The following is a 22,021-nucleotide window of genomic DNA, read 5'->3' on the forward strand; positions in this document are numbered from 1 at the left end:
GGTCACCCTGCCTTTAGTTCCACCCCGGGCGGAGTTGCCGCCTGCAAGATCCCGATAACCGGACCTTCTCGCTCTCGCGCGCAGCTACGCGGCAGCTTAATGTGAGCCAGTGCGTGCGAGGTTCCTATTAGTGGCATTGCCAGACTCAAAAAGTCAGATTTAAGCATGGGTAGGCAAACTAAGGCCCGGGGGCCGGATCCAGCCCAATCGCCTTCTAATTCCGGCCCGCGGATGGTCCGGGAATCAGCGTGTTTTTACATGAGTAGAATGTGTCCTTTTATTTGAAATGCCTCTCTGGGTTATTTGTGGGGCCTGCCTGGTGTTTTTACATTAGTAGAATGTGTGCTTTTATTTAAAATGCAAATCTGGGTTATTTGTGGGGCATAGGAATTCGTTCATATATTTTTTTCAAAATATAGTCTAGCCCCCCACAAGGTCTGAGGGACAGTGGACCGGCCCCCTGCTGAAAAAGTTTGCTAACCCCTGGATTTAAGGAATGATCCCTCAGCCAAAGTGAAGCACCTGATAGATAGACAGACAGACAGACAGACAGACAGATATTGGCAGGCATTCATTTGTCTCTTCTATTGTGATTTGCAAAGAGATCTGGTTAACTAAAATGACAATTTTTCTTTTTTTGGGACCGTACACAGTATCTTTTCTTTGTTTTCTACATGGGTTGTATTTGTTTTTTCTTCTTACCTTACTCTGTACACTTGTGGTTTTGTAGTTGTTCCCCCCTCCCAATAAAGCATGTAAAATAGCATTTGAAAAGGGATTTTTTATTTTATTTTAAGGGCTGCATGGTTCCGTTAGGAAACAACCGAGCTTATGATAAAATAAGTGCCTCCTCCCTATCACGTGGAAATCCTTCCCAAAATCCTTAAGGCCAGGAAGTAGGGCAAGAGGAAATGCCGTCTGCGCTGGGATCACTGTTTTGCACTGTTTCTAAGGGCCGATGAAAGATGTCCAGGCTGAACAGCGGCGCAACCCAAGACCTGCCTCTGCTCTGTTTATTTCTTCCGAAGGCTGGAAGGTGTTCGAAGTGTATGTACTTAGTCCAAAACAGTGTGTAGTTCGCCCTGGAGGCTGTAGGTGTCGCAGAAGAGCGTGCAAGCTAGCCCTGCCACGTGACACTTCCTCCCTCTGCATACCAACTTTGCTTGTTCCAAGTGAAGGTCCTGCTCCAGATTCTCCACGTTGACGTCTATGGGGGGAAGGTGAAAGGGCCACAGCTCAGTGGAATCTCAGACTCCTGCCTGAGTCTCTTGGAGGATGTCTCAAGCAGGTCACTGAGCAAGATGGGCCAGGGGGGTTTGACTCAATTCACTGCCTTTCATTATGAAAACCAAGTAATTCTAGACCAAGACATCTGAAGGCAGCCCTGTTTAGGGGAACTTTTAATGTTTAACACACTCTTGTATTTTAATATTTTGTTGGAAGCCACCCAGAGTGGAACCCAGCTGTCAATATAAACATGTTTGTTTGGAGTAAAGGGACCCCTGACCATTAGGTCCAGTCGTGGCCGACTCTGGGGTTGCGGCGCTCATCTCGCTTTATTGGCAGAGGGAGCCAGTGTACAGCTTCCGGGTCACGTGGTCAGCATGACTAAGATGCTTCTGGCGAACCAGAGCAGCGCACAGAAACGCCGTTTACCTTCCCGCAGGAGTGGTACCTATTTATCTACTTGCACTTTGACGTGCTTTCGAACTGCTAGGTTGGCAGGAGCAGGGACCAAGCAATGGGAACTCACCCTGTCGCGGGGATTTGAACCGCCGACCTTCTGATCGGCAAGTCCTAGGCTCTGTGGTTTAACCCACAGCGCCACCTGCGTCCCTCAAACCCAGCTGTCAATATAAACATGTTTGTTGGAGTACGTACACCAAATCTGCTAAAACCAGTGCTTTTTGTTCTTATGGGTACTCCCAGAAGAGAATTTCAGACTTTTGCGCTTTTTATAGAAACATTCTAAATTCCTATATGCTTGCCAATACTGGATTTATTGCACCCCAATAGCTTGGAGCTAGACTAATTTTCCATAGGCCTCGTTATGATCAATAGAAACACAGAATTACAGAGTTGGAAGAGACCCCGCGGGTCATCTAGTCCAACCCCCTGCAAGGCAGGAATATGCAGCTGTCCCATACAGGGATCAAACCTGCCATCTTGGTGTTAGCAGCACCATGCTCTAACCAACTGAGTTATCCAGGCTGCATGAAAACCTAAGTTCATTATGACTAACTTCACATTGATTTCAATGAAACCAAAGTGCAACTAATTTAATTGCAGTCCAACCCACAGTAATTTGCTAACATAAGACAGCTTGGACAGGTAGGCTAAGCGTTTGTCAATTTTCTATAGCTACAAACTGACAAAATGATGAATACCGAACATTCCCAGTCACTATCTTTGATGCAGTCCATTTTAATTCATTCTTCTTGTCCAAGTGACCAAAACTGGGATAAAAAATGGGGACTGAAGACTTTCCTTCACGGCTGAAGAATGCCCCAACCACAAGCTGAATTTGAAAGCAGGAGACAAATGGGATCTAAATTCCCCAGACTGTTGGGGAATACTGTTCTGGAACACATCCATAAACAATTATGAGCAATAACACTAAGCAGTCAGAACAGAAATAGAGAAATAAAATGTTTATTGAGATCAAGTTTAGTGTTACAGAACCGTAGTACAACATATATTGATTTGCAGGTTTAAAAAATAGACTTTAGGGACATAGCTTCAAAAGGACTCTACCCAAAGGGATGGATGTCTGCATTTCATTATATGAAGCTTATGTTACCCAGTTTATTAAGCAGCAGACACAAGGCAAATTGGGGCTGGAATGAGGAAGAAAGAAAAAAAACCATGTGTTGTTTCTGAGGTTCACTGATCCATGAGAAATTATTGGGACTACCAACTAACTTTTAGACTTACATTCAACGCCACCATAACTGGGCTCAGGGGAAGCAAGGAGAAAAATGGCTTCCAACTAGGATAGCTTTGTGACAAGTGTCCCAGAAATAGGGAGGCGGAACAGACTGATGTGCATACCACCAATTCAGCTTGGCTTCTGTGAGCAGATGTCTCCCTGGAATACTACTATTACTATTATTATTAAATGATAGGCGCTCATACTAGTAGCACTTCTATGTGGCCTCCTAAAAATGGACCACTGGTCACACTGCAAATACTGGTATCTTAATTTTTATATGTGAATTCTGCCCTCCTGTGGTTAGAGGCTGCAGCAAGCACAGAGGAGTCATTTGTGGCAATGTTGCAGAGATTACAGAAATAACATTGCATTGACATGACTGTTAACTTTCACTCTGTAAGGGTAAGCCTCACGGAAATACACAGACACAAGACAGATGTTTAAATCTACTAATGGAAAGGCTATGTAACCTACAGACAGTATTACTTTAGTAATAATGTCAGCTCAGGCATCACAGAAAGATCTAGCTGTGTCCACTAGCATCACAAGAGGAAGGCAGTGTGTGAAACATGCATTCAGCCATAGCAGAGAATCAGTACAGCTTAAGAGAGATTGTTTCCCCAAGTCTGACAGCTGGCATGCTTGCCTGTTCTGTAACTTAACTGCAATTTTCTTGACGTCTTTTAAGTTGCTGAGAACAAAAGGACCTATATATGGTGAGTAGCCCTATCGTAGCCAGCGTAGTTACGTCCAATGATTTGGGACTCTCAGTGATGTTTAGTAATGTAGCCTACAGCTGTCAATCTTCACCAACTGGGAGTAATCTGGATGGTCCAACAAGATTTCCCTTTGCCAGGCAACAATAATTATCAACTGCCGTGTTTCATCAAGGAATGACATGACTAAGTAGATAAGACTTTTGCATGCAGCACATGAGCTGTGCTCTTCAGGGGGGCTAAGAGGCACTCAGAACAACGGAGCAAGTTAGTAGCCTAACATCCAGAGTATACGTTAAGAAGTCCCAACATTTAACACTACATGTGGAACAATGGGACTGTTCTCTAGTGTGCTCTTAACTCTCCATGCAAACAGAAATCTCAAAGCAAAACATGTAGACACTTGTATACTAAGTGACCGGCATTCACAAGCAACATCCAAAGTGACATAGGATTTAATTTAAAAAGCAAAGCTTACTAGCCAGACTGAACAACTGCACAGATACAGTACACAGTCAATATGATTATACTCTTTTGTGGTGACTACCAACCATTCTGCACCACAGGCCAAATAATCTGTCATGAAATCTCAAAACTTGTGTTGCATTTCAGCTAGTGTTTCATTTAACAGACACACATACGGCTGTGTCTACACTACAAGCTTAAACTGCTTAAAGTCTCATTGCTTTTCCCATTCAATCCTGGTGCTGTGAGAAATTTCTAACATACAACATTCAGACCTTGTAAAAAAAAACCACAATTCCCAGTTTTTAAAGTTTGTTTTCCATATAGATGCATCCAAAATTTGATGCTAGGCAAAGATTCTGTGTATTTCTCTTAATCAGTACCTCTACCAATGGACTTAGCAGGGCTGTTTGAGCCCTGAATTTTCAACAAGCTTTTTGAAGTATCTATCTTCTCCATAAATAATTGGCTGGTGCATACAATATATCTTAAAGCAAGCAAGTGGGTATTACTGGACTCTTAAATGTTTGTGACTTCCTTTGTTTGACAAGGCTGCGTTAGTCTGAACTTGATAACAAGACAGTTATTTAATGAACACAGAATTCTAATCCAAAATATATATTGTAAAAGGCAATTATTAAGGGTCAAATGCAAGTCAAGAAAACCTGTGCACACCCATGCAGTTTAAAGACTTACCCCACTGTATCAGACATGAGTTATGCTTCTTGCTAAATTGGAAAACAAGAATTGACAGTATTTAAGTCCCTGCTGTTTAACAATACTGTAATTAACTTTCATAACAATCTTGATCAATGCAGATTTCTCACATACTGATTTCTCCTTGTCCCATCTCAATTATCCTGAATTAAGCATCATATAAACCTGAACAAGTTAACAGAGGGGAAACCACCAAAAGACATAGGAAGGGCAGAAACCACGGGAAATAACATTTGAGCTTTTTTGGAGAAACTTGGAAATAGTGACCAATTTTATTCCAAGTATTCTACTTACACAAGAGCCCAGTGACTGCATGACTCAGGTCTTGATCTCACCTGAGGACTTCCCTTTAACTTTACCATCACACCTTAAGCTTCTGTACACATTGACAGTGGAGTGGAGGGGGCACAACTGCCTCATGTCAACAATGATGCCAGAAGTAATTTATTGAAGATAATAGTAGGGGCAGGATAAATACTGCCACTGTATGTTTGGGTGTCAGTGGAGGGTAGGGGGAGGGAAGTGATGAGGCCAGAGGAAATCAATGAGAAACCTGCCTTGGATAACTTGGTAAGGTATCAGTAGAAAGTGGTCACATTAATCCAAAAGGACAAAATTCACAAAGGTAAAATGAAATATTTTGTTGGAACAACTTACAATATTACAGGGTTTCATTAATTATTTACTGTGCAGTTTTCCTGCCTGAGAAATAATTCTGTAATGGTCTAAAGCTTAAGTGTGCCCCTAAGTTGGACCAGTAAGTTACATCTCCAATAAAATTAACAAAATTCTCGAGAAAGCAAACACCTTGCTTTTTTGAGGGACGAAAGCAGCACAGAACTTCCACCAGACTCAAATAATTTTTCTCTATTTTATTTTCTGCCAAAACACCATTAAGACATTGGTGAGACTTGGACCCTTACTATCAAAATTATAACTGAGGCAACTGTTCCACTCCAACCAGTCTCAAGTACTCAACACAGTCAGAACAAGGAATGGAGCATCATAAAGGCAAATATATTTGATTGTCAAAGGCAGGTTGAGTGTTTTTTTCCTAATCAGACTTACCTGAACACACAGAGTTCATTGAGCTTTCTCCCTGCATTAATGAACCCCCAATTCCTTCAGATTATGAATTTGGACTTGTAGTGCTTATCTTTTTGGTCTTTTCACTCATTCCTTTAAGGCCACAATCCTGAACCATATACATATTAATTTTATTGAAATCAATGGGACTACTCCAAAGTAGAAAAGGGCATCACCAAAAATTACAGTGAAACCCTCAAAAGTAAGGACTCTGAAATCTTTTAATATAGGACTGAAAATAATTCAACTATTAGAATATCCGGTTTTCACCACAATCTCTTTGTAAACGCAAATGCTTCTAGATAAATATAACTATAAAATATTTATAAGCATAGGAACGTTTTGAAGTTCTGTGAAAGATTGTGCTTTACTTATAATATATAGGGGTTGGTTTGTTATTAAACTATTGCACATGGCTCCAAGTTTAAGAAAAGCAAGCGCATTCATAGCAATTGCAGATAATTTTTTTTAAAAAAAGAAACAATTTTGCGAAAGCAAATAAAACTAACAGGTTAAAATGCAACTTTTGAAATGGTATGAGGTTTATCAGTATTTTAAAGTAAGTAAAAAAATACTTCACACAGCCTGTATAAATGCTTTAAGAGGAGTGAGAAGCTCCAGTACACTGGGAAATTCTCCTTCACCCACACCTAAATGGAATAAACTCCAGGGAAAGGGAGGGGAGGGGCTGTGCTGTGACACTGGACATCTGTGAACACATCTACAGATTTCCAGAACAATTATTTTGCTGGGCTCTATATCTGCATCCCATCTGTGGGGGAAACTAAAGGATTGAAGAGCTTGAAAACTATGCCTACCTCCATATTATGGCTAAAATACATCCAAGTTCACATGTGATGCTCACAATCCTGCCAACCTATTTAAAGCCCAGAAAACTAGATCCCCTTCAATAATCCTCAGTGCCTAAACATAACTGCTTAGGTTACAGTTGGAGGACCATGCTGAGCATGGCAAGACAGAAAGGCATTTTTCAAACTCCATTTATTCAAGTTAGCACTCTATCTGTGACCGTGGCATCCTCCGCAAGCTTAAGGAATGACGGTGTATCTCCTGCATCTGCCGGATCCGGTCCTTCTGCCACATTAGGTTTTGCGGCATTGGATATCGCTGGGTACCATGCAAGGACCGGAAGGGGATTCTCACATGACAGGCTGTTGCACGACAGCGAGGCTGGGGCATGGGAGGGAGCAACAGCCAGCGCTTCCTCTCAGCACAGTAGCGGTAAGCCTCTTTCCTGTATTGTTTGTCTGTGTCATCACTGTTCTTCCATCCACCTATGATGAACACATCATCTTTGTAATAGCAGACGGCTGCCCCTTCAATACTAAGAACCTCTGGTGGTAAACTTTCCAGAATGTCATCGGACACCTGGCTAGAGATCTTTCTCTTGACTTCCTCATGATCCTGTGGGTAGCTCCTAGGACAACATGAGGCTGTGTGGTAAAAGTTTGTGTTGGCCACAGCCATCTGAAAACAACAATAGTTGTCCAGGAGTGGCAGAGACTCAGAATCCTGCCACTGTCTTGCATCTACATCATATCGGATGATGACAGCTCTTAAGCCTTCCTCACTATCCCCGTCAACCGGGGTTCGGGCAGCCATATACACAAACCTGTCATCTACAGTGACTACTTTGACATCCCGAAGTATCTTTGGTGCAGACTCCAAATTTTGCCACTTGTCTTGATCAGGGTGGTAGACAGCTACATCTTTGAAACCAGGGATAAAATTCCCATGCCCACCAATGCTGTACAGGCTCCCTTTTACCTCGGCAAGGCCAAAAGAATGCTTCCTGGTTATCAGATTGGAAACCTGCTCCCAGACATTTCGATTTGGGTTGTATCTTTCTACAGTTTTGGCAAAGCCAGGCTCCATGGATCCTGCTACATAAACATAGGATTCTGTCACTACAACAGCATGTCCATCGAGATGATTGTGTATGTGAGGTAAATTCACCCATCTATCTTCGTCAATAAAATACCCCACACACTCACTCAAGTAGTCGCCTCCCTCGGACACACCACCAATAACCATGATAACATCCATGTTTTGCCCAAAGCGAGGCAGGCATGTTGCAGAAGTGACTTGTTGGAGGGTGCCTAACTGCAAATTCTCAGCCCTGAGAGCATGGCTTTCTACTGCTTCTGACACAAGATTGAGGCAAGCTTCATCTCTGGATACAAGCCTTTCAGATTTGACATGTCGGGTCAAGTAAGTGGGCTTCATCTGAGAAAGACGGAGAAGTTTAAAGAGTTCCCCAAAGTACTTTTCTCTTTCATCAGGGTTTCTTTGAACCCACTTTAAAACCATCTCAAAGAGAACTTCTTCTGAGTCCACTGTGATTTCTGAATCTGAAAGCCAGTCTCTGATGAGGTGAAATGGCAAAGTGAAAAACTCCTCATCTTGGATGACTTTGTAGAAGTTCCTCCTGATCATGTCAGCAGCTTTCAGTGCCAGTTGATTCAGCGAATACATATGAGCCAAGCTATGGATGGCTACAGAGTTGGAGAGGTTCAGTTTCTTTTTCAGGAATTCCCCACAGAACTCCTTTAAACGCAACAATAAAAACCTGCAAAAGAAATATACATATATTTTAAATAGCTCAAAGAGAGGACTGAAGAAACATCATACTATATAACTAACAACTTGTACCCTGCTTTTCACTTTACAAACACCTAATAGGGACAGGCGACATTACCCTTTCTACACCTTCATGTAGCTACATTAAAGATGCTTTAACTGTTCAGCTCCACAAAATAGAAAGTCACATAAAACCATGACACAGATGGGACATGATTTATACAGGTGGGGCAAAACATTTAATAAGAACTCAACATTCACCTGCATGGTTTCATCTCACCCATCTCCAATCTTGTGCAAAATTCATTGTTCCACTCAGTCTATATACAAGTATATTACCATTATACCCAGTCAGCCCAATGGTCCACCTAGTCCAATATTGTCTACTCTTTTCCAACTAGAAATGGTTCCCAAGGACTCAAGTATGGATTTTTTTCCTCCAGTCCCGCTTTCCAATATGCTTTGTAAAGATGCACTAGGGACTAAACCTCAGACCTTATATGTATTACAATCATATGCTCCACTACTGAACTGTTGGCCCTTTTCAAGAACTAACTTCCATGATATGGAAAGTCACAATTAACGGACAGCATTAACATTTGGGCAGCTTCTCCCCCTTCAGAAACCCATCCTTCTTACAGATCTTCTCCTTAAATCTTGTGAATTTCAAAAACATTCACCTATAAAAAGTAACCCATTTTAAAATAAAATCCAAATTTAATGCAAACGTGTATCTTAAAAATAAATTCATGGTCCTGTTATAAATTTATGAAGAAGAGATTGGATTTGATATCCCGCTTTATCACTACCCAAAGGAGTCTCAAAGCGGCTAACAATCTCCTTTCCCTTCCTCCCCCCCAACAAACACTCTGTGAGGTGAGTGGGGCTGAGAGACTTCAGAGAAGTGTGACTAGCCCAAGGTCACCCAGCAGCTGCATGTGGAGGAGTGGAGACGTGAACCAGCTCCCCAGATTACGAATCTACCGCTCTTAACCACTACACCACACTGGCAATCAGAAAGACTGATTGTCTTGGTAGGTAGGTAGGTAGGTAGGTAGGAAGGAAGGAAGGAAATGACTGGGGAAATATGTCAGTCAGTCATCACACATCACAGAATTTCATGTATTTATATGAAGGTTGAGGTTGGCAGTTTACCCCACTGACCTAGGTGGGTTGTCTTTACTTCAGCTGTATGTACAACTGGCTCAGCACTCTCTGTGTTAATATTTTTCTATCTACCAAAGAACATGGTAAGGGAGAGTTTTCATGCATGAGGACAGAAATGACAGTACATGGAGGCGGGGGGTGGGGTCCTCAACATCAACAAATGAAATACAAAATATATCTATAACAGGGGTCTGCAACCCGCGGCTCCGGAGCCGCTTGTGGCTCTTTTACACCTTTGCCGCGGCTCCGGGGCGGATACTAGCGAGGGGAGAAGGCGCATTGTGCGCCCCGAGACTCCCCACTGTGGCGGGCGCTGTACTGGCTGTGACGTCGCATGGGGGCAGTGCATGCGTTAGTCACGCACCGTCCCGACGTCACCTTTCTGCCCGCTGTCAGATCGCGGCTCCGGAGATATATTTGTTTTAAATGTCACAATGGTTTTGCGGCTCCCAGGTTTTTTTTTCCTTCGGAAACGGGTCCAAGTGGCTCTTTTTGTCTTAAAGGTTGCAGACCCCTGATCTATAACCACAAACTATCATGGAGGTGATTCAAATGATACAGTATCCCTCACACATATCTTATCTAAATCTTGCATTATAGTTCCAAGTGTATTCTAATTAATTGTCCGTAGTTCAAGGGAGACAGTGCCCCAGCCACACCCTTCTGGCCACTTCTGATAATGCCTCATATTCTCCAGTGTCCATTGCATATAAAGTCCCAACCCACAGTGCTAACATCCTGAGGTTGTGCTTTTCCTTTTTTGAGTATGCGGACAAACTTTTTCTGATACTGCTATATACCATACGCTTTCTGCTATATACCATATGTTTCCATACCAAGACACATTATCCAGATTTCTCCCAACATTGTACTATTGTTCTTCTAGTAGGTGGCACCAAAAATGTGCTATCAAATCCTTATAACTTATCCTCTTATTAGATGCTATAAATATTGATAAAATAAACAACTCTGGAATATATTACTATGATTCTATCGAATTTGTTGAGTTGCATTATCTTGACCAGGGCAACCCAAAACAGACAACCTTCCAATTAATACGTTAAAACCAAGAGGGGGGGGGGGAAATACATCTCACCCACTTCTAAAAGGCTACGGATAATTAAAGGCCTACGGTCTGGGAGAAGAGGAATGCATTTGCATGTCTATCTATGCTGTTGGAATTTTTATCATTTCGGCATTCCACTATGGTCCAAAACTTTTCAAAGTATGGGCATGTCAACCATATACGTCAGTATGTCCCTTTTACTATGGGTGGGGCAATTAAGATGACAAAAAAACAACCCTGATAAATATACAGTTCTTGTGCTTAATGTGCGACACAGCATACTCCCAATACATCTTGACGAGCCAGCAATCGCAAACTTTTCTATAAAAAAAATAAACAGTGCACTGAATGTATTTTCCCCACCCCCCAAAATAGTAAAATAATAATAACATTTAAAGAACTGTATCATTCGACGTTAAACGAAGCTTCCGCTGTTTCTGATCACTGCCACTAACCCGCCAAGCAGCCGCGCTCCTCTTGAACCCATGACCCCCCAACCCCGGCCACCCGCCTCACCTGTCGGCCAGCTCCAGGACCTCGTGGACGTTGCCGGGGCTGACGCGGACGCGGCCCGTGTACATGAAGCCGATGACGGCCTCCACCGTCTCCGGGTCCGGCCCGGCCTCGGAGCTCCATCTGCGCAGCTCCACGCGGCCCGACCGGGACTCGGCGAAGTCCCCCGAGAGGAGAGGGGCGAAGTATTCGGTGGCGGCCGCGAGGACCGAGCGGTGGGCGCGGAACTCCCGAGCGGGCGGTTCGGCGCTGGGGAAAGAGGCTCCGAGGCCGGCGCCCTTCTCCCTCCGCCCCTCCGCCTCCTGCTCCGCGCCGCCGTTACTGCCGCCGGTGAAAGCCAACGTGACGTCACAGAAGAGGCCCAACTGCCGCTGCTCGTTCTGCCGCCAGGCCAGCTCGGAGCAGTGAGCCACGCACGAAAACACCTCCGAGTCGCTCTCCGCGTCCGGGCCGCCCTCCGCTTCCTGGGAGAGGGCGCCGCTCTCTGGGACGCCGCCGTGGCCGCCGCCGCCGCCGTCCAAGTCCCCTCCGCCTCCAGCCGCCGCCATCTTGAGCGCTCTCTCCTCTCCCTGAGCCCGGCTCTAGCTGGTTCTCTTCCTCTTGTGAGGCGGCGTCTCCCGCGTGACCATAGAGACGCAGGGCAGAGCGGCGGAAGAAACAAGGAGCGGGCGTCCGGCCGCTGACGGCCTCCGCGCGCGCCCTGCGTCGTTTCCGAAACATAGACTTACGAACGGGTGTAGACGGATAAGCTCATCGTGTGACGGCGGGGTTTCTCTGTGTCCTGCCCTGTCGCCGTCTCTTCCCACGCGGTGGAAAGCTGCTCATAGGAAAGGGCAGAGGGTGGGTAACCAGTGGTCCTCCAGGTGTTGCTGGCTTCCAGCTCCCACCGTGGCAAATGGTTGTAATCAGTGCTTTTTCCCCCCTCTAGGAAAAAAGGTCCCGGTACTCTGGTCCCTTGCATTGCAGCGGGTTGGACTGGATGACCTTTGGGGGTCCCATGATTATTGCAACTCCGATGGGTTTGTTTTTTTTGTTTTTTTGACTATCAGTTCTTTATTGATTTAAAGATTTGCATGTCTATACAAACATTATGTACTATCTCTTAACAGGTTAAAAAAAAAGAAAATTATATAAAATAGGAAATTTATAAAGAAAAAAGAAGTTACAAAAGAAGTAACAAAAATAAGAAACAAAGAAATCAAATTTAAAAAGAGAGAGAGAGAAAGCTATTTACATAGTAAAGGTACTCATCCGCACAGTCCTTCCCATCCTACTTATTATACTGTTTGATATAACATTCTTTTTTACACAGGTTTACATTGTATATTTCTTTCTGCTTTGTATACATTCCTTTGATCTGTTTCTTTACAAATATCACTCAATTTCTGCTAATATGGAGTTATTTGTACAATAAAGTTTTACATAATTCTTAAATATTATCCATTCTCTAAAGGTAAATGTAAAGGGACCCCTGACCATTAGGTCCAGTCATGACCAACTCAGGGTGTGCCCACTTTTTATAGATGATACAAATAATCAGAGAGTGAAACTCTACATTCTTACCCAATCAGGCTCTAACATTCCATGTTTCTCCTTTTGAAGGCTTCTTTGTTTGTCTGCCTGCTATGGCCTTGCTCGCCTTTCTATGGCCTTCCTCAGAATTTCTATTTCTGAGGCCCTTCACTACTAGGGATAACGGACACAGGCATAGCAAGAGGAAATCATAAAATTTTCCTCTATGCCACAGAAGCAGCAAGTATCCTAATTGCTAAAAACTGGAAAAAAGAAACTGTGCCAACAAAAAAGGGAATGGCAAGATAAACTGTTAAGAGTATATTGAACTGGCTAGATTAACAGAGGCAATTAGAGATCACACTAGACAAGAGTTTCAAAAAGCATGAGGGAAATGCAGAGAATACTTCACAAAACAGTGCCCTAAAATACATACCTGGACTTGTTTTGATTAATGTCTGCAGGAGACTTTGTGGATATTTAAGTTGTAATTAGAAAAATCTTAATAATTATTCATAAAGGACAGAGTTTATAAGAAGTAAATAAGGAGGCCAGATACAGGATAAAGGAAGTCTTTTATTTGGTTGTTTGTATTGTTGTATGTTATGTTCACGTTTAATGTGTATTGGGGGGTATGTTGTAAATAAAATTCCAATAAAAAATTTAAATAATTTTTTTTTAAAAGCATATCAACGACAACATCACATTGTTTCATGCCAGCTTCACAGGGAAAAGCAAAGCATCACAAGGCAACAGGTAGAAGTAGTTATTAGTAGGAAGAGACATGGCAGCTTATATGATAAGCATCCATTGTTTATAAAGGAAGAAGGGATGAGGTGGGTGGTTAATTGCTGTCTTCTGTGAACAATTCCCCCACTCCAAGCATGAAGTACTGGCTGGGAGTTTCTCAATCACACACACACACACTCAACAGAGGATGGAATATTTAACTGAAGAAAGTGGAGGGTGGAAAATGGGTGTAGAAGTAGGAACAGGAAAATATATGACTGTGCTAGATAAAAAGTAAACAGAGCATGTTTGGGGCTGGGCTGGGGTAGCACAGTAAAAAAAATCTATTGCTGACAGGCTGTCTTTTAATTGCTTCCCAGGCTGCAGCAAGAATGATTGCAAAATCTCAAGTACAGTCTCAAAATGTCAACATCTGCATAGTTATTAACACAAGAATGAATACCGCTTTACATCCAGGAACCAAATTTCCCTCTAATTATTATGATGGAAAGGCAATGTAAAACTTTTGCTTCGCTAATTTTATAAAGGTGGTTTGGAAAGTCTTCTGCACTAGCTCTGTGACTATATCGACAGAAAATTCTTTATGAAATAATGGATCCTTAGGTGGCCAAAATGGCTTTAAAGGAACACCAAGGTGTGCAGAAGAAGTAGCATAAATAAATAATTAGGGGAAACAAATCCTAAACTGAGGGGATTCAAAAAACAGCCCAGTGAGTGTTTGAATACGGGGCATGTTCAGTGGGCAAGGAATGCTGTCTTCACTAATGGAGGCAATGGAATTAAGCAGCTTGGAAGGAAGCATGGTTGACTGGAACAGTGAATGGGACTCTATTCTAAACCAGTGTTTTTCAACCACTGTTCCGCAGCACACTAGTGTGCCGCGAGATGTTGCCTGGTGTGCCGCGAGATGTTGCCTGGAGGGAGGCGGGCGAGTCGGGCGGCGAGAGGCGGGGCAGCGGCGGCGAGGAGAGGCTGCCCAGCACGGGGCTCTCGCCATCTGCCTGCCTGGCTGCCTGCGAGCTCGGCGGGCAGCGCCTCCGTCCGCAGCGCCCGCCTCGCAGCTCTCATTCCCTGCCCCTGCCAAAGCTCACCCAGCCAAGCCGCGCTCTCCTTCCTGCCTCGCTTTGCTGCCTCCTCCCCCCCCACCCCCCAAGCTTGGAGGTTCCCCGGCGCCAACCCGCAGGTTTGACCCCCTTCTCACACCTGTTCGCGCTCCTTGCACGGAATGGGGCAGATGGGGAGGAACGGGGCTTGCCGCTGCCTCCGCTCGCCCTCCCCCCTCCACCGGCGGTCCTGCGATTCTTGGCTTTTTTGGCGGTTGGCACAGAAGGAAGGCAAGGGGGAGGGGAAAAATTGAAACTTACACTTTCGTGCGTCCCTCCCGGCGTGACGCTGCGCGCTGACGTCACGGGGCTGTAATGGTGGTGTGCCTCGAGATTTTTTTCATGAAACAAGTGTGCCTTTGCCCAAAAAAGGTTGGGAAACACTGTTCTAAACTACAACGTTCTGTTGCAGTGTTGATTATTCTCTTTGGATGCCAAATCTGCATTATGTTCTTGACAGGAGGGGCAGTCAATCACACCAAGTTGAGTTGTAGTTAACTCTTTATTAGCAAACAGGATCTACACAGGAGTGCCAGGTCTAAGGAGCACAGCAACTCATCTGTCAGGTCTTGTTCCCATGAGGCAGTTGCCGAGAAAAAGGTCCCTGCCTCCCCAGTCGCCTGTGTCTCCTCCTCTCCATAGTCCCCCCCCCCAAGCAATCCGGAGACTGCGCCTGCATGCCTACCTTTGCTCCTCCCTCTTCCTGCCTCTCCTGGCTCTGGTCCGTCCTCCAACCACCAATCCTCTGGCCCTGAAGCTTCTTCAGCTGGCTCCTCCCACTATTCCTCTGCATCCAAACACTCTGACAGTTATGGTTTACAATGGTTAAAATGTCAGCTGGAGTCACCAAGCCTAGTTAATTAGACCTGAACTTGCTCATTGCTCTCTGGAAATAATGGTCCTGCAGTGGAGGCCACAGCAACGCCAACATTCCCAGTCTTTCCTTTAAATAAATAAACAAACACTTCTAACAATGGATAGGACGGCTGCTATTCATTAAGTTATGTTCTCACACTTGAGAAAAGCTGTCCCATGTCTTCAAGGTCTTCAATAAGGCATTTTTGTTGAAATTTGCAAAATTAATAAAATGAAAATAAATAAAAATGCAAAGCACCAGAACAGATAAATAAAATAACTGTACAGTGGTACCTCGGGTTAAGTACAGTATTTTTTGCTCTATAAGACTCACTTTTTCCCTCCTAAAAAGTAAGGGGAAATGTGTGTGCATCTTATGGAGCAAATGCAGGCTGCACAGCTATCCCAGAAGCCAGAACAGCAAGAGGGATTGCTGCTTTCACTGCACAGCGATCCCTCTTGCTGTTCTGGTTTCTGAGATTCAGAATATATTTTTTCTTGTTTTCCTCCTCCAAAAACTAGGTGCGACTTGTGGTCTGGTTCGTCTTATAGAGTGAAAAATACAGTACTTAATTCGTTCCGGAGGTCCATACTTAACCTGAAGACCACTTTAGCTAATGGGGCCTCCTGCTGCTGCTGCGCCGCCAAAGCACAATTTCTGTTCTCATCCTGAAGCCAAGTTCTTAACCTGAAGCACTATTTCTGGGTTAGCGGAGTCTGTAACCTGAAGCGTATGTAACCCGATGGTACCACTGTATATGCTTGAATGTGAGCCAAATTTTACCACTTTTGGGAAAGCATGCAGCTTTGTCACGTAAAAATATTTTCTTCATAGGTAGCTCAAATTTGGGTCTAAGGGGTTCTGCGCCTCCCTTTACAAAATCAAACCAAGACAACTTATTATTGTACTATTTATTTGAGACAGGTTATATGATACAGAGACACAGCACTGAATACTGTTGTGAATATAAGTTAAGGGCCAAGAGATGGTGTATCTTGTAAGTTGACTGATAGGTCAGTCTTTGCAAGAATTGTAGATCTAGGTTTTATTTTATGATAAGTAAAAACATTAGCTGCATAAATACAGAAACTGGAATACTCGCAGATTTCACAGTTTTGAAGAACAGCTTATATCACCAGTTTACATTTTAAAATGACTACACCCGACTTGGAATGGCTTATTAAATCAGCAGTAGTCCCCCCGACTAGAAATACAATCAGACTGTGCAGATGAACACACAGAAGACAAAAAAGGACAAATGTACCACAAAATTATACAGCTTGTGAGGACAACGTTCTTCAAGGGTTTGGTACTTCAGGAGTCATGACTCCCTGGTTCTTCAAGTCTAATGAGGTCATGGATCAAAATAAAAACATTAAAACTTGGTCAGAAAACACTGCGGAAAAGCAGAGGGGAGAAAAATAAAAACACAGAACAAGCAAGACAGTGCAACTGCTTATATATATTAAATACAGCAGGAAATAGCGAAGGGTTTTGGTTTATCTTTTTTTTTTTAATAGAATCCACTTCTAGGGCTATAAAAATCTGCCTTGTATAGAATTTCAGCCCAGCCAGTCCTCGTTTTCCTATACATCGGCAGCCGGGGCATATAGTACAATCATGCCCATACTGGCCTTCCATAAAGGCAACTCATTTCGCCCCCTGTTGTTGTCACATGGTCATATGTTCCGGCAAAACATAGGAGATGTCGTCCCAAGGGTGACGGTATAAACCCTGCTTCAGCCTCTTCTGGTCCAGGTAATGCCCTGAAATTAACACAGAGGGTTCTTACTGTGTACAATCTTTCAGATTCAACTGAAACAATGTTTTCTTAAAATAAAATTAAAAAATAACTAAAACAGGAGAAATTAAAATTATTCCCACTCCACAGCACAGTCCCAGTTGCTGCTGAGCAAGAGGTGAAGACCCAAAACACAACTCTACCACTCTTAACCGCAGCATCCGTTGGACAGGTCTGCAACAGCTTCCTGCCACCCCTTTTGCGCAAAGGTGTTTTCTGTCTCAAAGGAACTGTGGGGACGACACAGGTTTTTGCCAGCCCTATGTAGGAGAGGGGCCTAGAAGCAGGTGGAAGGCTGTCGCTGCTCTGCGGCTTGGAATGGGCAACTTGGATGGAAGAGGAGACAGGTACAGAACAATCTGACCATCCTCTTGCAGATGCGTCAAGGTTTGCAACGTACAGCCGAGCAAGAATGTGTTTTTGCAGCTCTGCAGCGCAGATGAGCTCAGGTGGCATAAAAGCAGCTGGCTGCGGCAGATCCTTATCTCCATACCCCCTGTTAGAATTCCTGCTTCGTGATTGCAGTTATAGGATTGTTGTCTTTCACATGACGGTGTATGTTTTGACTCCACAGAGTGGGAAGTGACGGAGACAGGATGTTTGTGTTACAGTGTTCTGTGAAATGGGACTATTGTCCTTTGTTCTTTTTCTCTTTGCTATCTGATGCTAGAGAGAGAGGGAGCCATGTTGCAGTGCTCCGTGTGTGTTTATATGTAAATAAAGTAGACTAGCCAAAATGCTGAGTTGCTGAGGTCTGTCACGTGCATGGTGCACAAACTCTGCGGATCCCTAAGTGTGCCGGTGTCAGTTGGCATTGGTCGCTGTGATGTTCGGACTGAAGAAAGCTTATGAAGCTCCCGAACAATCGACCAGGAGGGAGGGAACATGCCAGTTGGGCATGTGTGTCTGCCAGGGTCCTACTCAAGTGTAGGCTGAACTCCTGACAGGCCCAGGTTGACAGGTGGGTCAAGCCAAGTCTGACACAGTGGTGTCAAGATGACCCGTTTCTGGTCCGTACAGTTAGGAATCAAACTACTGAGGGCAAAAAATGTTTGTGTGCTGCTACCCAAGCACTGATGATCGGATGTTTCTCAGCACTGAGGAAGCCCTATAAGCAATATTTCCCTAGCCCTGACAATGAGGGCTGCCAGAGCCTCCTTTGTCCAAACCCTTGCCTTTTACCAGACGTCATATACAGTGGTACCTCAGGTTAAGAACGTAATTCATTCTGGAGGTCCGTTCTTAAAGCTGAAACTATTCTTAACCTGAGGTGCCACTTTAGCTAATGGGGCCTCCTGCTGCCGCTGCACTGCCACGGCGCAATTTCTGTTCTCATCCTGAAGCAAAGTTCTTAACCTGAGGTAATATTTCTAGGTTAGTGGAGTCTGTAAGCTGAAGCGTCTGTAACCTGAAGCGTCTGTAACCCGAGGTACCACTGTACAACTAGTCAGGCAATAGGTAAGGGGGTGTGTGGCTTGGCCAAACTATCCTCACGGGCCATAGGGAGGTTTGGTGGGCCTGAGTTCACACGCAGGCCTGAAGTTCTCCACCCCAGTATAAAAATCCGTCCAACCCAGCCCTGCTGCCCTATGGAAGAAAACTTGTGCTTTAGGACTTACCTATGAACCCCATACTTCTACCAAGCACAAAAATGCCATTGAGGGCACCAATGTCAATATATTCGTCAGCTTCTTCCCTGCAATACAAACCAAGCAGTTCTTGCTTAAAACATTAATCCTATTGCATTGCGTATTTTCAGAGGCTGGTTAACATATAAAAGCCACATAGAAGCCACCCCTGCTCCCATGTGACACATACCACAGAATCCTGGTTCTAAAAAAAATCAAGATGGAGGCAAGAGCAGTTGCCAGAGATGAGACGCTCTTTTTCCTGACATTTAAACGAGCTTTCCCATCACAACCCAGTCAAGATAACCTGAGTGACTGTACTTCTATGTTGAAATTGTTTGGTTGTGCAAACCTACTATCCCTTAGCCCCGCTGCAACTCAGCTGTTGAGAATGGATTTTTTTTAAAAAATGATGGAAGCTTCTAATATACTTTAGTCAAGAGGTTATAGCTCAGTGACTGGGCAACCACATGCTATTGGGGAAGGTTCACAAGGATCACAGGAAGCAGAACAGGAAAGGCCTCTGTCTGAGACCTTGGAGGGTTGCTGCGGGTCTGGGTAAACCAGGTGTAACTCGTGTGGTGCCCTCTAGGAGTTGCTGAACTACAATTCCCACCATCCCAGACCATTAACCATGCTGGCTGGGGCTGAGGAGACTTGGGAATCCAACATCATCTGGAAGGCACCAGGTTAGGGAAGGATGCTTCAGTCGTTTCCGTCTTACTTTGTATTTGGGAACATGCGAACAGTTCTTACAAACGCAAAGGCCATTTCATACCTCACATGGTAGCTGTTATGTACTGAAGTTCTCACCCTGGCCACCAGGAGTATCGTGTATATAGTTTTCACTCAGGTCCACGTCAGTTACTTTAGGCGGGAAACCCTGGGTCGTTGTTGCTACAATGCTGACAGCCGGCTGCCTATAAAAGCAGGCCGGCTGAGCTGTTTGCTGTTCAGTTCTGTTCCAGCTTACAAATAAAGAGCTGCTTTGGAGAAATCGCTGCGTCGTCTGCTATGTCTACCCACTATTTAACAGCAGCAGCATACCTTCCCTCCAACACACATACACACTCCCGTTTGTGTGGCTTTAAAAGAGGATTGGACAAACTCAAGGCTACAAGCAATGATCTCTATGCTCTGCATCCACGGTCGCAGCACAGCAGTGGTTCTGAATAAGGTAAAAGGTAAAGGACCCCTGGACGGTTAAGTGCAGTCAAAGGCGACTATGGGGTTGCAGAGCTCATCTCATTTTCATGCCAAGGGAGACAGCGTGTGTCCACAGACAGCTTTCTGGGTCATGTGGCCAGCATGACTAAACCGCTTCTGGCGCAACGGGACACCGTGACGGAAGCCAGAGCGCACGGAAACGCCGTTTACCTTCCTGCCGCAGTGGTACCTATTTATCTACTCGCACTGGTGTACTTTTGAACTGCTAGGTTGGCAGGAGCTGGGACAGAGCAACATGAGCTCACTCTGTCGCGGGGATTCGAACCGCCAACCTTTTGATCAGCAGGCCCAAGAGGCTCAGTGGTTTAGACCACAGCGCCACCCACATCCTGAATACCAGAGGCTAGAAACTGCAGGAGGGGAGAGCGTTCCTGTGCTTGGGTCCTTGCTTGTGGGTTTTTCCAGAGGAATCTGTTGGGCAACTGTGAGAACGGATGCTAGACTACATGGGCCACTGGCCTGATCCAGCAGCCTCCTCTTTTCCACTGTCTCCACATACCCCTTTTGCATCTGAGGTGGCAACTGGGCATCAAAAGATGCTATTTAAGCCTGCCTGTGGCTAATAAAATAATTAATCAGATTGACTGAAGTCTCGCATACGATCCGACTCTAAACTACAGCTTCTACCTATTGGGTTTACTTCAACTCACTTGCACCCAAGATGCTTGGGAGCAGTTGTCTCATTTGATCAGGGCAATTCACCATAACCAAACTTCTGAACCACAACACAGACGCAGCTGGAGAATAATGGACTGCTCACCGTGTGAAGGAGCCACAGTTCCTGAGCACATCAACAAAGGCCACACCAATGAACCCATCGACATTGAGGATGAGGTTGGGTTTCTGGGGTGGAAGAAAAGGGGAGGGGGAGGGATGGAAAAGTTAAGCTTCTTCCTTCAAGAGATTGTAGCAACATGCAGGGACTTGAATTCGGCTGGAAGTATTTCAGTGATAAATTGTGAGGCGTTTATCAACTGATCTCTCTGGCTGGGGACATACAAATCTACTTAGAGTGGACCCGCTGAAATTAAAAAACCTAAGTTTAGTCACCTGTGGAGGAGTGAGGGAACATAGCCTTTAAAGGGATCCCTGGCACTGCCATAGAGCTCCTATTCCTGAGATTCTCCACAGCAAGAGGTACCACAGCTTTCAGGTTCTAAGCGGTACAGAAAACATTGCCTACAGAATATGAAAACAAGGGCTGGGCCAGGGGAAGAACCTGAGATTCTCCGGTCCAGTCCCTTGCACCTACAAGTGAAAATACTGCAATGCACTCTACGTGGGGCTACCTTTGAAGGCGACCCAGAAACTACAATTAATCCAGAATGCAGCAGCTAGACTGGTGACTGGAAGTGGCCGCCGAGACCACATAACACCGGTCCTGAAAGACCTGCATTGGCTCCCAGTATGTTTCCGGGCACAATTCAAAGTGTTGGTGCTGACCTTTAAAGCCCTAAACAGCCTCAGCCCAGTATACCTGCAGGAGAGTCTTCACCTCCACTGCCCGGACACTGAGCTCCAGCTCTGAGGACCTTCTGGCAGTTCCCTCCCTGCGAGAAATGAGGTTACAGGGAACCAGGCAGAGGGCCTTCTCGGTGGTGGAACCGGCCCTCTGGGAACACCCTCCCACCAGATGTCAAGGAATAAACAACTATCTAACTTTTAGAAGACATCTGAAGGCAGTCCCATTTAGGAAAGTTTAGATAGGAAAGTTTTTAATGTTTGATCTTTTATCAATTATTATTATTATTATTATTATTATTATTATTATTATTATTATTATTATTATTATTATGTTGGGAGCTAGCCAGAGTGGCTGGGAGAACCCAGCCAGATGGGCAGGGTATGTATGTATGTATTTTATTATTATTATTCCGAAGG

General features: G+C 44.6%; 2 protein-coding genes and 1 long non-coding RNA gene across 4 annotated transcripts in view; 1 reads left to right on the plus strand and 2 right to left on the minus strand.

Moving 5' to 3' along the window:
- The first annotated feature begins 1 nt into the window (after position 1).
- LOC310690891 lies at positions 2–6,383 on the plus strand. Its single transcript, XR_014518257.1, has 2 exons — positions 2–109; positions 1,179–6,383. It is a non-coding gene; the product is annotated as an uncharacterized lncRNA (long non-coding RNA).
- On the minus strand, positions 2,637–11,932 carry KLHL11 (kelch like family member 11). The gene is made up of 2 exons (XM_083469754.1): positions 11,267–11,932; positions 2,637–8,506 (listed from the first exon to the last, which is right to left on the minus strand). The coding sequence occupies exons 1-2, from the start codon at positions 11,809–11,811 to the stop codon at positions 6,928–6,930; spliced, it is 2,124 nt and encodes a 707-aa protein (XP_083325880.1). The 5' UTR covers positions 11,812–11,932; the 3' UTR covers positions 2,637–6,927.
- A 4,448-nt stretch (positions 11,933–16,380) lies between these two features.
- The window catches only part of ACLY (ATP citrate lyase), a 58,960-nt gene continuing 53,319 nt past the window's right edge, over positions 16,381–22,021 (minus strand). For both annotated transcript variants that reach the window (XM_083469506.1, XM_083469505.1), the window contains 3 exons: positions 20,901–20,983; positions 18,905–18,981; positions 16,381–17,250 (listed from right to left, as the gene is read on the minus strand). In XM_083469506.1, coding sequence (XP_083325632.1) covers positions 17,156–17,250; positions 18,905–18,981; positions 20,901–20,983 — 255 coding nt within the window. In that variant the 3' untranslated portion in view covers positions 16,381–17,155. The remainder of the gene's footprint in view (positions 17,251–18,904; positions 18,982–20,900; positions 20,984–22,021) is intronic.

This window comes from Podarcis liolepis (genome assembly GCF_965112155.1).
Source record: "Podarcis liolepis genome assembly, chromosome: 13".
Lineage (NCBI taxonomy): Eukaryota > Metazoa > Chordata > Lepidosauria > Squamata > Lacertidae > Podarcis > Podarcis liolepis.

Coding starts and splice junctions, on each gene's coding strand:
- KLHL11 (XM_083469754.1), bottom strand. CDS start 11,811: ATGGCGGCGGCTGGAGGCGGAGGGGACTTGGACGGCGGCGGCGGCGGC. Junction 8,507..11,266: donor GTCCTGGAGCTGGCCGACAG/GTGAGGCGGGTG, acceptor TTTCTTTTGCAG/GTTTTTATTGTTGCGTTTAA.